Raw genomic sequence first — 15,000 nt, 5'->3', positions numbered from 1 at the left:
ATCGGAATTTAACATAGGAGTCAAATACTTATGCCCCTGTGTTTTAAGGAAAACATTTATTTATGTTATGTATGTGTGTGTGTATGTGTGTGTGTGTGTGTGTGTGTGTGTGTGTGTGTGTGTGTGTGTGCCTGCATGTGTGTGCATGTATCTTTATGTGTTTATGCGTGCGTGTGCACAGTGTACAGTCGCTAAATGTACACATATTCATTTATTGTATGGTCCCTCAATTACACAAAACTTAGCATACATTCAGAGGGTGTCGTAATTTTCTGTGCAGTTTTGAACCTGTCAACCAAAGATACCTGCAATTACAGTGCCTCAATTTTGCTTTTTCATTTTTAACTAGGTGGCTCTATACATGAAATGAGTGGTTATGGGATGGGTTGATATGGTCCTTTAAGACCAACATACAAAAAAAGGTGGTCCAACATGTCCAACAAGTTTCGTGCACCCCGGTCCCGGGAATCCTTGACGGACAATTGCGCATGAAAAAAAAAAAAAAAAAAATCTGACTAAACCTGCGCTGTAGGGCGGTCATAATAATTTTACCAACAAAAATAGCACAAACAATGCACAGTTAAAGTATTAGCCTAATTGAATTTAATTTCCCCTTGGGGATCAATAAAGTAGGCTATCTATCTATCTATCTATCTATCTAATACTCACTTACTCTGCCTCACAGGAGAGTCTTTCACCTACCACTCACAAAACATTTTACAATCAAAGAGGGATGCAGTGGGTGAGACTGGTAAAGTTCCGTTTCTCACAGCGGGGAACATAGAACCCTTTTTCAAAAAAAGGGTCCTATGTTCCCCGGGAGACCTGGGGAACATAGGACCCTTTTTCAGAAAAAGGGTCCTATGATCCCCTGTATGTATTGCAACCGGGGAACATAGGACCCTTTTGGGGAAAAATGGGGAACATAGGACCCTTTTTTTGAAAAAGGGTCCTATGTCCCCGAGCGGGGAACATAGGACCTGGGGAACATAGGACCCGAGCGGGGAACATAGGACCTGGGGAACATAGGACCCGGGGAACATAGGGATGACCCCGTTCTTTCAGACATCGCAAAATATCTGTCTCCACTGTAGTCGTAGTTTCAATAGCCGTTTAGCCTCCGAAACATAGCCTACCTGTTAACAGATTTGGCTTTCAGAAAACGAGACTTCATCACTGCATTTCAGTCGTTGCTTTTACCAAAGCCTACGCCATCCAACTGCCTGCAGCCTAGTACTTCCTAAACTTCAAAGATGCTGTCAGATTTTGTTGTTGTTTTGAAAGTGTCACGAAACTAAATAGCCTATTCTTCCGATGCCATGTTATCCGTCACTGTTTAAACCATAGACCTTAAAGAAACATATGGTTCAACCTCACGCCCAGTGCTTATGTTTACACCTAACCAAAGATCTTTCATTACTATCTTTAACCCTCTCTGCCTACACCGTGGTGGCTTTTTTGATAAGAGAAATATTGCGCCTCCTTCTCTGAACATGCGCAGAAGGGAAGAGTAGCAGGGAACGATTCGATCCAGTGTATACATGACAACTATTTTACTACCGGACGGGTCCGTTCCACCTCTTTCAATCCGACCCAAATTTCAATCAGATCGGCGATTTTCATTCCGATTGTCTTGTTTACATGAAGGAATTTCAACCCGATTGGGCCTGAATCGGATTAGAAAGGGTGCATGTAAACGTAGCTACTGACATCTCTACTCAGCTCCCTGTTGCAGGATTCGTCATGGAGATTTTGGCTCATGGATCTCCACGAGACAATAGCTGTGCGCAGGAATGCTTTGTGTCTCACTATCTCTGTCTCTCCCATCAACAACATACCAGTTCACAGCGGCACATCACACGACACACACACACACACACACACACACACACACACACACACACACACACACACACAGATTCTCAATGAGTCTCTGTTCTTCTACAGGAGTATGTGTGTGTGTGTGTGTGTGTGTGTGTGTGTGTGTGTGTGGGTGTGTGTGTGGGTGTGTGTGTGTGTGTGTGTGTGTGGCACATTTGTGAAAAGCAGCATGCGGTCCAGGCTGGGTTAGCTGGTCAGTAGCGGAACAAGAATGTGGTGACGTGCTGGCAGCAAAAACAAAAACAACTGTTTGTCAACAGCGTGCCCGACTGACCCAGATATTTGAGAACAGAGACTCCGATACAATGGAGGCCCACAACTCTCCAAAAGTCCCTCTGTTCCTGACCCCACTCATCCCAGTGACCCTCTGGAGCTTCTCTGCCTTTGGGGGATGTGTGTGTGTGTGTGTGTGTGTGTGTGTGTGTGTGTGTGTGTGTGTGTGTGTGTGTGTGTGTGTGTGTGTGTGTGTGTGTGTGTGTGTGTGTGTGTGTGTGTGTGTGTGTGTGTGTGTGTGTGTGTGTGTGTGTGTGTGTGTGTGTGTGTGTGTGTGTGTGTGTGTGTGTGTGTGTGTGTGTGCGTGCGTGCGTGCGTGCGTGCGTGTGTGCTTGCGTGCGTATGTGCTTGTGTATGAGTGTGTGTGTGTGTGTGTGTGTGTGTGTGTATGAGCCCTGGTGTGACGATGTGGGTTGTGGCACCCCCACATCGCACCATAGAGTTAGTTGTGTCAGTGGGGTTAATTCAGATTGGGGGCCAGTGATTCCAGGTAGCTTACTAATTGATGCACCTGCGTTTAATCTGGGAAACGATTTGGTGGCAATTAGTTGAGAACCTGAAGACAGACAGGGAGAGAGGGAAGTAAAAGGGGGAGAACTACCGCTAGGGAGGGAGCTTTCTTGTATGTTGACCTTGTGGGAATTTCGGTGACTAATAAAAGTCATTTCTTTTATAAAACCAAGTTGACTCTCACTGCTGACTTTGTTTTCCTGGACCCTGCTCGGATCATCCTCACAACACCTGGTCAGACTACAGTCGTATCCTCCAGCACACAATTCCATTGGATGTTTCCTATAAAAGTAGAGTGGGTTGCTATGGGAATTGACTGGGCACGAGTGATGAGATCACCATGGTTGAATAGCATGAACATCACATGTAAGCACATGCAATTCATACTGTCCTCCTACTATTCTCCACTTCTATTCTCTCTCCCCATTCTTCCTCTTCTCCTCTCTCTTCACCTCCTTCTCTCCTCTTTTCCTCTCTCTCTCATCTCCTCATTTTCTCCTCTCCTCCTCTACTGCTCTCTTCTTCCCTCTCCCTTCTCTTGCCTCCTACTCCTCTCCCCTTCTCTTCTCCTCCTCCTCACCTCTTCTCCTCCTCCTCTCCTCCTCTTCTGTTTCCCTGGACTCCTATCTTCTCCCCTCTCTCTTCTCTTCTCCTCCTACTCACCTCCTCTCCTCCTCCTCCTCCTCCTCTCCTCCTCTCCTGGACTCAGGGAAGCTTGGGATGAGATCACTTCCAGATGCTTCTGCGTGGCCTTAGCAGATATATCACGTGGGAGACTGTTTATACCAGGGCTCGACATTAACGGTAGCCCAGTAGCCCCGGGCAACCAAATTATGACAAGTGGCAACCAATTCCTCACTCCTGGTTGCCCCAGTGGCAACCACAACATTGTCCCTTTTTTCCTGTAGTTTGATTATTATTTTCATTTTTTGTTATAATTATCAGTACATACATTTCAGCATTTCACACATGTGGTGGGCAACGTAAACTTAATTTCCTAAAACTCGGGATGGCCCGGCAAATGAACGCAGGTAATAGTAAACAAAATGAACGTTTTTCAAGTAGGCATGAAGATTATAGTGTTGCACGGTTCACCGATACAAAACTAAAAATGTCACAATGCCTAATGTTAACCTACTTTACGATACTTTTAAAAATGACCGTGTTCTTCTGAAAAAGCCTAACATGCGTGTGCGCAAGGCACCCTCTCCCCTACAAGCTAGCCTGTGCGTCTTTTCCCCCTCTCACACACACGCGCAGCAGTGTCAGCGAAACATGGCTGCTAGTTTAAGTGATGCTATTGTAACACATAATAATAGGCTAATATCAAGTTGATTTGCTCTCTTGCATCTCTCAAATTTGTGTTGCTAACCTGTCTAGGCTATGGGATTTAGGCAATTTAGGCCTACTTTTGGGTTCATTTAGAAGGCTACGCAACCTTGGCAAACTTTTACATCTGGAGAGAGCTCCTGCCATGCCGCTAGCTCAGGTCATGTATGTCCTTCGTGTAGTGGTCACTAAAATCATTAACATTAGAAGATACTTATCTCTTCTATGATCCCAAAAAGATTGTCTTCGACTTGTTTCATTTTCGAACATTTATTTAATCGAATGTTATAAGAAAACAATGAATTGCACCTCTGATTGCATCCGTATGCGTTATGCGCAACTATTATTATTCACTAGTGTAGACTGTGTTGGCTAATTACTCTCACCACGTATTTCTTAAAGTGGCAGGCACTCAATTACACCTACTGTACACACAAGCAATGTGCACTCAATTAGCCCTACACACCACATTAAACATATTGTAGATACAGACAGTATGTATCCAAGGCATCAAAGATATGCCTTATTTTAGTGCACATAGAAAACTGAAATAACAGGCCTTTAATAATGGGGCAACCATTTTTTTGTATTTGGCAACCAAAACCTCATGCCTGGTTGCCCAGTTGGCAACCACTTTTAAAAGCTAATGTTGAGCCCTGGTTTATACCATCATTTGTGTGTGTGTATGAGTGTATGTGTGTGTGTGTGTGTGAGAGAGAGAGAGAGGGAGAGAGAGAGGGAGAGGGAGAGTGAGAGAGAGAGAGAACACTTTGGTACGGCACATAGATCACGCTCCGTTTATTTTTATGATTATAGCGATACCTGAGAGCTATGTCTGTCTCAGGCCGAGGAAGAGGGGTATTGTGTGTGTGTGTGTGTGTGTGTGTGTGTGTGTGTGTGTGTGTGTGTGTGTGTGTGTGTGTGTGTGTGTCCTGAGCGGAGGAGGATGGGTTTCGTGCAAGTGTGTGTGAATGTGTGTGTGTGTTGTGAGTCCTGGGCAGAGGAGGAGGGTGTGTGTGTGTGTGTGTGTGTGTGTGTGTGTGTCCTGGGTGGAGGAGGAGTGGTTGTTTGTGCAGGCAGCTGAGACTGAGATTGAGATTGCTCTGAGGGGCCTGTAGGGGCTCTACACCAGTCAGCCAGAGAGAGAGAATGGAGAGAGAGAACAGAGGAAGAGGATGGAAGGGGAGAGCGAGGGAGAGGAGGAATGGATGGAGGTGGAATAAAGAGGAGAAGAGTGAATAGAAGGATAGAGAGAAGAGGAGAGAAGGATTGGGGGATAGAAGAGAAAGGAAGAGAAAGGGACATGAGGTGAGTGTGTATGTGTGTGTGTGTGTGTGTGTGTGTGTGTGTGTGTGTGTGTGTGTGTGTGTGTGTGTGTGCGTGCACTGGTAGCCTATGTGTGCGTGTTTGTGGGTGTTTGTGTGTGTGTGTGTGTGTGTGTGTGTGTGTGTGTGTGTGTGTGCTTGTATGTGTGTGTGTGCGCAAATATGTGTGTGTGGTGCCCTCAGTGCATCATGTCCAACTACAGCAGCAGGAGAAAGGAGGTTGTGTGAGATTACATGCACTCTTCTCAAGCCTCGGTCACTTTGGCTTGTTTTATTGCTGCGCTGGTCTTTCCTGTGCTGGGGCCTTTGGTAGAACCCGAACCCCATGGTCATTTACGTGGAATTCCGAATTCCTAGAAAGGAAACATACGTGTTGCATCACCTGACACATTCCGGGACTGTTTTCCGGGACTGATAGCCATGGTTAAATAAATGGCATTCCACACGTTCTGGCTGACTGTGTGCTATTTACATAAGCCTGGGGGCTAGCACCACAAGCTCCGAGGAGAAACAGAGAGAGAGAGGAAGTACTGAATCTCACATACCTGACTTCATTTGTTGATACTCACAGCACAAACAAATGGAAGCTGAAGATTTCATTCCCCATGTTCTACTACTCCCTGTTTTCTTATTCCAGAGAGAGAGAGAGAGAGAATGGAAGAGAAAGCGAGAGGGAGATAGAGAGAGAGAGAAAGAGAGAGCAGGATGGACATGGAGAGACAGGGAGAGAGGAAGGAGAGAGAGAAAAGAGAGGGGGAGAGGGAGGGATCGAGAAAGAGAGGGAGAGAGAAAAAAGGAATTTCACATACCTGACTTAATTTGTTGACACTCACAACACAAACAAATGGAAGCTGAATATTTCATTCCTCATGTTCTAGTACTCCCTGTTTTCTTATTCCAGAAAGAGAGGGAGAGAGAGAAAGAGTTGGAGAGGATGGAGAGGATGGAGATGGAGGGACAGAGAGAGAGGAGGGAGAGGGAGGGAGGACAAATTAAAGAGATATAAAGGAGGAAAGGGAGGGAAAAATAAAGAGAGAATAAGGAGGAGAGAAGAATGTTTTCACTCCTCCACCTCCGGCCCCTTCAGACACATAACTGTGTGTTTGTGTGAGAGAGAGAGAGAGAGAGAGAGAGAGAGAGAGAGAGACATATACCTCCCCCTAATTAGCGCTCTATCCCCCCACAGCAGCGCAGATTTACAGTGATCAGTGGGCCATCCCTGGAGAAGGCTGACGTCAGCATGTGCTAACTCTTAGCAGATGAAAGGCCTGTATCTCCTGAGTGTGTGTGTGTGTGTGTGTGTTCGTGTTCGTGTGTCGTGTGTCATGTGTGTGTTTGTGTGTATGTGTGTGTGTTCGTGTTCATGTTTGTGTGTGTATTTGTGTGTGTGTGTGTGTGTGTGTGTGTGTGTGTGTATCCCCTGAACCCAACACAGATGTGCTGCATTCCTCCACTCTGCCTTATCTCAGCATCTCCCAATGACCTCTGCATGGCCGTCTGCTCTCTCCACCAATGGGCTGTCAGCTACTGGACCCCAAAACCTAAATAGCTTTAAATAAATCAATTGATAATATGGAGGGTTGTGAGCATTCTATAGCCCTAGGCTAGTTGTCAGTTTACATGGCTATTTGGAGATTATTTTGGCCAGTTTCTAAACAAATCCACATTTACTTTGTCCAGGGAGATGGGTGTTAATTATGGATGGTATGTACGACGTTTGTGTAAAATACAGATACTCTGCAACGGTAGAGGGAGCCCAATAGCAAAAAAAAAAGAAGTTACATTGGATACCTTTATAGTTCAAATGAAGAAACTGATACCTTTATATTTTATAAAGAAATGGATACCTTTATATTTCATATAAGGAAATGGATACCTTTATAGTTCAAATGAAGAAACGGATACCTTTATAGTTCAAATGAAGAAATATTACGGAATTGAGCAGTGTAATGATTTTTTTTTCATGAGGAAATGACAGAACAAATTAAATACAATTACTCTGTAACTGAAGGGGGGAGGGGGTAGCCTGGGTGCAGCCGAACTTTAGCCCCGCCTACATCATTTTTCTGTCAAGAATCGAGAGGATGACGTAGTCAGGCTGGGGGTTGGCAATAAAAAAGACAAGTTCCATTGGGTGCCTTTATATTTCACACAAAGAATCGGTGAGGATTTTTTTCATTTTTCATAGTACATACATTCTCAATATGTGAAATTATTATTTCATATAAATCATATATTACATTAAACATTTGCCACGTAAACAACTGTGCTCTCACACAAACTTCCAAAAATTGCATCAAACATCACTTGATACAACTTTCGTTTGAATTATTTTACACAGAAATCCATTTCATATCTGCAAACCAAGTACTTCACAATTTCTGAAGATTATAACCTGATTGTCATGTGAGCGTGTGTGTGTGTGTGTGTGTGTGTGTGTGTCTGTGTCTGTGTCTGTGTCTGTGTCTGTGTCTGTGTCTGTGTCTGTGTCTGTGTCTGTGTCTGTGTCTGTGTGTCTCTCCCTGTCTCTCTCTTTCTCTCTCTCTCTGTGTGTGTGGTGTGTGTGTGTGCATCTGTGTGTGTCTTCGTGTCCTCTACTTCTTCATGAACTGGGTCATCATGTCCATGGGCAGGGGGAAGACGATGGTGGAGTTCTTCTCGGCGGCGATGGTGTTGAGGGTCTGCAGGTAGCGCAGCTGGAGGGCCGAGGGCGACTCGGCGATGATCAGCGATGCCTCCTTCAGAGCGCGCGACGCGTTCATCTCTCCCTCCGCCGCAATCACCTACACACACACACAAGAACTACATTACCCACAATTCAACAGGCTGTTATAACATAGCCGGCCCAAAGCAGCCTTGTGAGGGGTCATCTGGTATTCGTAGTACTGTACAGTAGCCTGCTCACCCTGGAGGGCATCTCTTACATATCAAATCATTCCTATTTGCAGTCTTTTACTACATTAAATCCAGAAAACTAGGATAAATTGATTGCATAATCTAACTTGAATATGCCCATGAGATTGAGTTGAGCTGATGTTTGTGACAGAGTTTGTGAAAGCAGGTACATCATGTTTCTTTTTGCATGCATCTCTATGTGCCTAAAAGTATTTTACTGCATATGAATGTGTGTGTGTGTGTGTGTGTGTGTGTGTGTGTGTGTGTTGACCTTTGCTCTGGCCTCCCGGGTGGCCTCTGCCTCTGCGGCCATGGCTCTCTGCAGCTGTATGGGCAGCTTGACGTCCTTGATCTCCACCCGCTCCACCTTGATGCCCCATTGGTCCGTTGCCTCATCCAGGGTCGACTGAATCGCCATGACAACAGCAGGTTAAATGATCCAATATGACACATTCAAGGGTGTGATAGCGTGATAGACTATTGGCTGGCAACACGCACCTGCATTCCGTGAGCAATCACCTCACGGTCGGAGAGAACCTCAGACAGGTTCTTGGTTCCGAGCATGTTCCTCAGAGTGGTCTGGGCCAGCAGGCGGGTAGCAGAGTCTGCGTTGGACACGTTGGCGACGGACCTGATGGGGTCGCTGACCCGGAAGTACACCACTCCATCCACACACACAGTCACCGAGTCCTTGGTTAAGATCTGGAGCAGACGCACAGCAAGGTTATCTTGTTGCACAACATCTCCATGACAACAATCAGTCACATGAGCTGTCTCGAGGGAGAATGCACTAAGGTTCAAGGCCCACGTGCCGGTCCGGGATTGAGTCCGAATCCCACCCGGATAATTTCCTAATCCCGCCCCTTCTCTTCTTGTCACACTCTTTGCTGTCCAGTCTCTATTGAAAAAGCCCAACAAATTTACTTGATTGATCCTGTTTTCCCTCAAAGACACACACACACACACACACACACACACACACACACACACACACACACACACACACACACACACACACACACACACACACACACACACACACACACACACACACACACACACACACACACACACACACACACACACACACACACACACACACACACACACACACACACACACACACACACACACACACACACACACACACACACACACACAATCTTGTCCCATTCTGGCTTTCATGTCACAAACACACACATATAACCCAGAAAAGAAGGTAACAAGATCACCTCTTGGGGTGGAATGTCAAAGGAGACTGTTCTCAGGTCCACCTTCACCATGGAGTCGGTGCACGGCAGAATGACGAATATTCCTGAAGGAAAAACAAGACGTGACTTTTCCTCCACAGCTATGAACATCTGGGGTTACAAGGACACAATCAACACTGGTGGCACTCAAACACACACACACACACCCCCACACACACACACAGCTAAACATGTGGGGTTAAAAGCACTCAATCAGCACTAGTGGCAAAAGTCAGAGAAAAGTCAGAGAGTGGAAGATGCCTTTACGGCAACATTCTTCTGTTACCCCCAGGCTCTCATTATTCACTGACTGAGCATTTCAACATGAAATGTCGTTGCAAACAGAGGTTCGAGAGAAATGTGACGAAACTTTGCCACGCCTTCACTTCCTATAAAACCTATTGCTTAGTCAAGGCCCACCTCATCAGCCGAACTTACTTGCTTAAACTTTGCTCGCTGCAAATGGTTTGCCCTCTTGTTGTCATACAGAGCTTGCTGGATTTGATTTCACTTTTATTTGTGCCTAGGCTGCCTGGACAACTGGCTAATATCAAGGGTGAGAAGTTTGCACCAAACACAGCAAGTTTAAGAAAGTGTCTCACACAGTAATGCAGCTCTCCACAGCAAGCAACTCTCAGTACACACACGTGCAATTACTCTAGTTCCCCAGCAGGTGACTAGGCCCCCCCCCCATTAACACTCTGCCTGCTCACAAAAGAAAGACAATGGACAAAGACAATCAAACCAAAAGTAACAGACAAAATAGTAAATCAAACATCAAACAAAACTAGAAAATGTAATTCCATGGAAGGAATTACCATTGCATGTAAATGCGAAAAAGGTTGCTGACTGTGTAAAACATTGTATTAGGCCTATAGTTAAAAAGACAACTAGGCTACAGAGAAGAATAGATAGGCTAAATAACAATAACCCAATTACAATTCCACTGAAAAGTCACATTTAAAAAGTGATTTATGAAAATGCATCAAAATTGTGGATATAGGCTATTATAGAAAATAAATCTTCATTTATTAGAATTTAAAAGACTGACATGAAGTTGCCAACTTCAAAGTTGCAAGAGCTGACACTTAGTAGCCTACAGTGAAACGACTGGTAATGCAGGTTAAAAGTAGGCCATACTAGACACCATTGGAATACAGAATAGGAATTGGAATACCTACAATCTCAAATAACGCCAATCAACGATGATGCAGCAACAGGTAGGATATCTAGCAAATGTAACGTTAGCTTACAGTAGAATTAGGATATGTTATGTAGGCTTAGGCTATATTACAGGATGAGCTATGTTCTTCGAAGTGTCTCCAGGTGTGTGATTGTCCTAATAGGAATGTACAATAAACTGTTAACAAAGGTTTTTAATTTGTGAATGATACCGAAAGCTTTAAATGATTGCCTGGTTGGCAAGTCCCCAAGCTGAAACGACTAGCTTGCTAACAAACAAACGTGAAATGATAGCAATGCAGTTTGTGCTAGAAACCACTGTGAGTAGGCTTGAACCTAAATGTCTATCAGGTTGGACTTCACTTAAACGTTGGGTGAAGACAAATAAGTGTCTCTGGTGAAGATCGGTGTCGTGTAGGCTGCTCTGTGAGATGGAGCCTACCCGACGTTAAACCTAGCCTGGAGCAAGTTTGGTTGCCGTTAGCTACATACAGTGTTAAATTTACGTTGACGTTAGGTTAGATTGTCTTTAGCTGTTGATAACGTTACCGAGAGCGAACCGGTTACTGTAATGATATAAACAAATGTAAGGAGTAGCAGCTAGCCTAACAGGAGACAAGACGATAACGTCCTGGGTTAGCACAGCAGTACAGCTTAATGAGTAGACATAACATTCAGGTTCAGCAGCCTGGTTTAGCGCAGTGGTGTGGATCCTTGATTACGGACAGCTGAGCACTGACGTAACAGAGGCTTCGTTGCCGCCAAAGCTTCTCAATGTTAACTCTATGAGAGTTTTTAATTCTTTTATCGTAAATATCTTAAAAAGTATAAAGTTCACAAGTGTGAAAAATACATTCGTCAAATCTCCGTTACAAGACCTTTGTATGAGTGCTTGAATGACGTCAAACGGTTAAGTGGTTTTAGCGTCAAAAACCGTTGATTTTGGTCGGAGGAAGAATAATTATCCTGATAATAATAAAAAGAACAGGGATAACAGTACATTGCATTTACATGCAATGTAACTAAAGGAAGACAAGACAGCAGCCTGACCAACTGTAGCAGTCCGGAGAAGCGGGCAACATCACCCCTGCCGTGGTCCGGACAGGCAGGGCACCCAGCTACAGTACATAAAACAATAAACATGAACCACAATGACAAAAGCTAATACAAACAGAAACACTCAAAAATATTGCATACCTGGTGGAAGGCTCTGGTGTGCTCACACACCTTCTTGCAGCAGAGCCTACACTGTTTGCTAGCCACCAAGCTGTTAAATAGGCTGCACTTGGGACAGTTAACCAATTAAGGTCATTGCCCCGCCCCTCATTAGCCAAGGCAGGCCAGAGGGAAGATTCAGGGCCAGCAGTCAGTCTACCCTACTACATATGCTATCTGGGCAGAGCACTTGCTCAAATACCCTGCCAGGGTTCTTGATACCTTTCAAATCACCTTACCTATTAGCCTACCTTGCCCTAGCCAGTGTTGCATTTGTTTGCATTTTTGGGATGCTTGACTCCTACCTGCAGAGTACACTCTATCCCCACAAGGCACTCCCTGACAATACAGTAAATCATCAACCACATGAACATCTTACTTGTTCCACCACTTCAACCCTACCATCTGTAGCTAACCACATCGCATAATGCTGCTCCTTTGCTTTCCGGCCGACCCGCTATTCACTAGAGATGATGGCCAGCCAGTCACCCGCTCTTTTATTCAATCCGGTATTCTGCCACTAGTCATTTCAACCACTCTTATCAGTAAGGGCGTGGCCAACATAGCCTGTCAGATCTCACCCTCAAAACCCAAGGCCGGTGGTCCTCCGAGTTAACATTGCATCAGGTCGAACCTTCCCTACTTCAGAAATCTCATTCAAACAGACTTACTTCACTGTTGCAGGGTCCTGGCCAGGGGTCACTACATGATTGACTTTGTTGGGGTGCTTGCAGAGATCTTACCAAATGCTGCCAGCACAGCCTATTTGGTGTGATCCAGCGGGGCACTTCATGACCCCGGCCAGCGACCTTGCCCAACATGCTATCTACGGATAAATATAATCGCTACTTAAATTACAATATTCTCATAGCTCAGGTCCAGTCTGGTCCCCTTATTCGCGCCGCAATTATCCATCGTCTGGCATCTTGCCTGGCCTCCGCAGCAGGTCAGACACGATCTCACATTAAGCTTCACGGGTGCCCGCGGTCGTCACTCCGGGCTGACGCCTGCCAGCGCAGATATCGCCCGGCGCGATCCCATGATGCACTTCACAGTCACAAGCGGTAATGCCAGCGCAGAGCAACTGTGCTCACGAGAAGCTCGTCAGGACCCTGACTAGTGACCTACAACAAGCACTCCCACATTTATTTATCTGCCAAATTTCGGAGAGTGAAACTCTTGAATAGCAAAATGTGTGAATAAATGTGTGTGTGTGTGTGTGTGTGTGTGTGTGTGTGTGGTCATTGGCTTACCAGGTCCCTTTGGCTTCTTGTCCACAATGCGCCCCAGTCGGAATATGACAGCCCGCTCATATTCTTTAACAATCTGTAACATTTACAACCATCTGCTGAATATCTTCCTTGTAACATTATTAGGAGATAGAGGGGAAGTTTTGTGCATAATATTGTTGTGGTTGTTGGGTTTGTATATATTGCTGCGTTAGTGTGAATGCAAATAGTGTAGAGTATCTGTGTGTGTGAGTGTGTGTTTGTGTGTGTGTGTGTGTGTGTGTGTGTGTGTGTGCGCGCGCGCGCACACGCACGTGTGAACGTACGTGCGTTCGTACATGTGTGAGTGTGTACCTTGAAGCACATGAACACGGAGAAGAGGCAGAAGGGGGGAAGGACAGCCAAGATTCCCGCCAGAATGACCAACGCCCAGCCACAGCAGCCCAGACTCCTGTCATCTTCTGCACACACACACACACAGGTCAGACAGGTCAGGACGCACATCTCAGGATCCAATCTCAGGTACACACACACACACACACACACACACACACACACACACACACACACACACACACACACACACACACACACACACACACACACACATACACACACACACACACACACACACACACACACACACACACTACCGGTCAAAGGTTTTTTTAGTGCAGGAAAACAACATGCTTTGTCATTGTAAAAACAGTCAGAGCAAAGAGGCGGACTTTTGCCCATCAACAGCCCCCTCTCCCCTTGCCTGTTAAGGTGTCCAACCTTGATGATATATACTGTAATGTAGCTAAATATACATACTGTAATTGCACTTATACATGAGCATATTCTCCCTCTGTAATTATACTTATACAGCATAGCCATATTCTGCTGCTCTTCATTCTATGTATATACAGTACATGTAATTGCACTTATACATGGCCATATTCTGTTGCTGTAATGACACTTATACAGCATAGCCATATTCTGCTGCTCTTCATTCTATTCATCCTGCACACACACTTATTCTTACGATGGTGCTGTTACCACACTGCACTAGCTGTACATACTGTACATATCTGTCCACATGGTCCATCTAAATATCCATATTCTGCTAATCACACAGCATATATATTATGTACTGTAGGTATATAGGTGATAGATAGAGAGAGAGATAGATAGATAGATATATTGTTCTTATACTACTCTTATACTGTTACTGCTACTACACTGCACATGTCTGTACATCTTCATACTACATAGCCATATGTATAGTCTGCTCTTATAAGGTTACTGCTAATATATTGCACATATTGATATTTAATTGATACTCTAAATCCACCTTCTGTAAACAAACTGGATACTAACTGTACACACAGCACTATATATCCTGTCCTGTCTATGTACTACCTGTCTATACTTTGCACAGTATAGCACATTGCACTTTCCAGCTTTTTTGCACTTCTGGTTAGACGCAAACTGCATTTTGTTTTCTTTGTACTCTGCACAGTGACATTACAGTTTTAATTTAATCAAATCTAATCTAATCCAATCTAAACTCACATCCATTGATATGCACACAGAAACACAGTCACAAACACACACACACACACACCACTTTCTATAAAGTAACTTTGCTATAGGCCTGATTGTCATGGTTCCCTGGCCTGTGTGCTCAAGTTTCATCATTTGTTTGCCTGAATGACTGACATCCGTAATGGTGTGTGTGTGTGTGTGTGTGTGTGTGTGTGTGTGTGTGTGTGTGTGTGTGTGTGTGTGTGTGTGTCTGTCTATATGTCTGTGTGTGGCTCAGGTGTTTGCACAGGCAATGGCATTGTAAAAAGGCCTGTCATTGGCAACAAGGTCTCTAAGGACGAGGCTAACTCTCTCCCTCTGCTATACACACACACACACACA

At 44.9% G+C, this 15,000-nt stretch overlaps 1 protein-coding gene across 1 annotated transcript in view; it reads right to left on the bottom strand.

Annotated features, from left to right (window-relative positions):
- Positions 1-7,203: 7,203 nt before the first annotated feature.
- LOC134102051 (stomatin-like) overlaps positions 7,204-15,000 on the bottom strand; it is a 10,054-nt gene continuing 2,257 nt past the window's right edge. The window contains exons 2-7 of the mRNA XM_062556012.1: positions 13,444-13,550; positions 13,114-13,186; positions 9,446-9,528; positions 8,712-8,915; positions 8,485-8,619; positions 7,204-8,101 (exon numbers count right to left, since the gene is read on the bottom strand). Of these exons, the coding sequence (XP_062411996.1) occupies positions 7,913-8,101; positions 8,485-8,619; positions 8,712-8,915; positions 9,446-9,528; positions 13,114-13,186; positions 13,444-13,550 (791 nt within the window). The 3' untranslated portion in view covers positions 7,204-7,912. The remainder of the gene's footprint in view (positions 8,102-8,484; positions 8,620-8,711; positions 8,916-9,445; positions 9,529-13,113; positions 13,187-13,443; positions 13,551-15,000) is intronic.

Source organism: Sardina pilchardus, chromosome 15 (assembly GCF_963854185.1).
Source record: "Sardina pilchardus chromosome 15, fSarPil1.1, whole genome shotgun sequence".
Classification (NCBI taxonomy): domain Eukaryota; kingdom Metazoa; phylum Chordata; class Actinopteri; order Clupeiformes; family Clupeidae; genus Sardina; species Sardina pilchardus.
The sequence above is the reverse complement of the archived record's forward strand: the minus strand, read 5'-3'. Positions and strand labels throughout refer to the sequence as shown.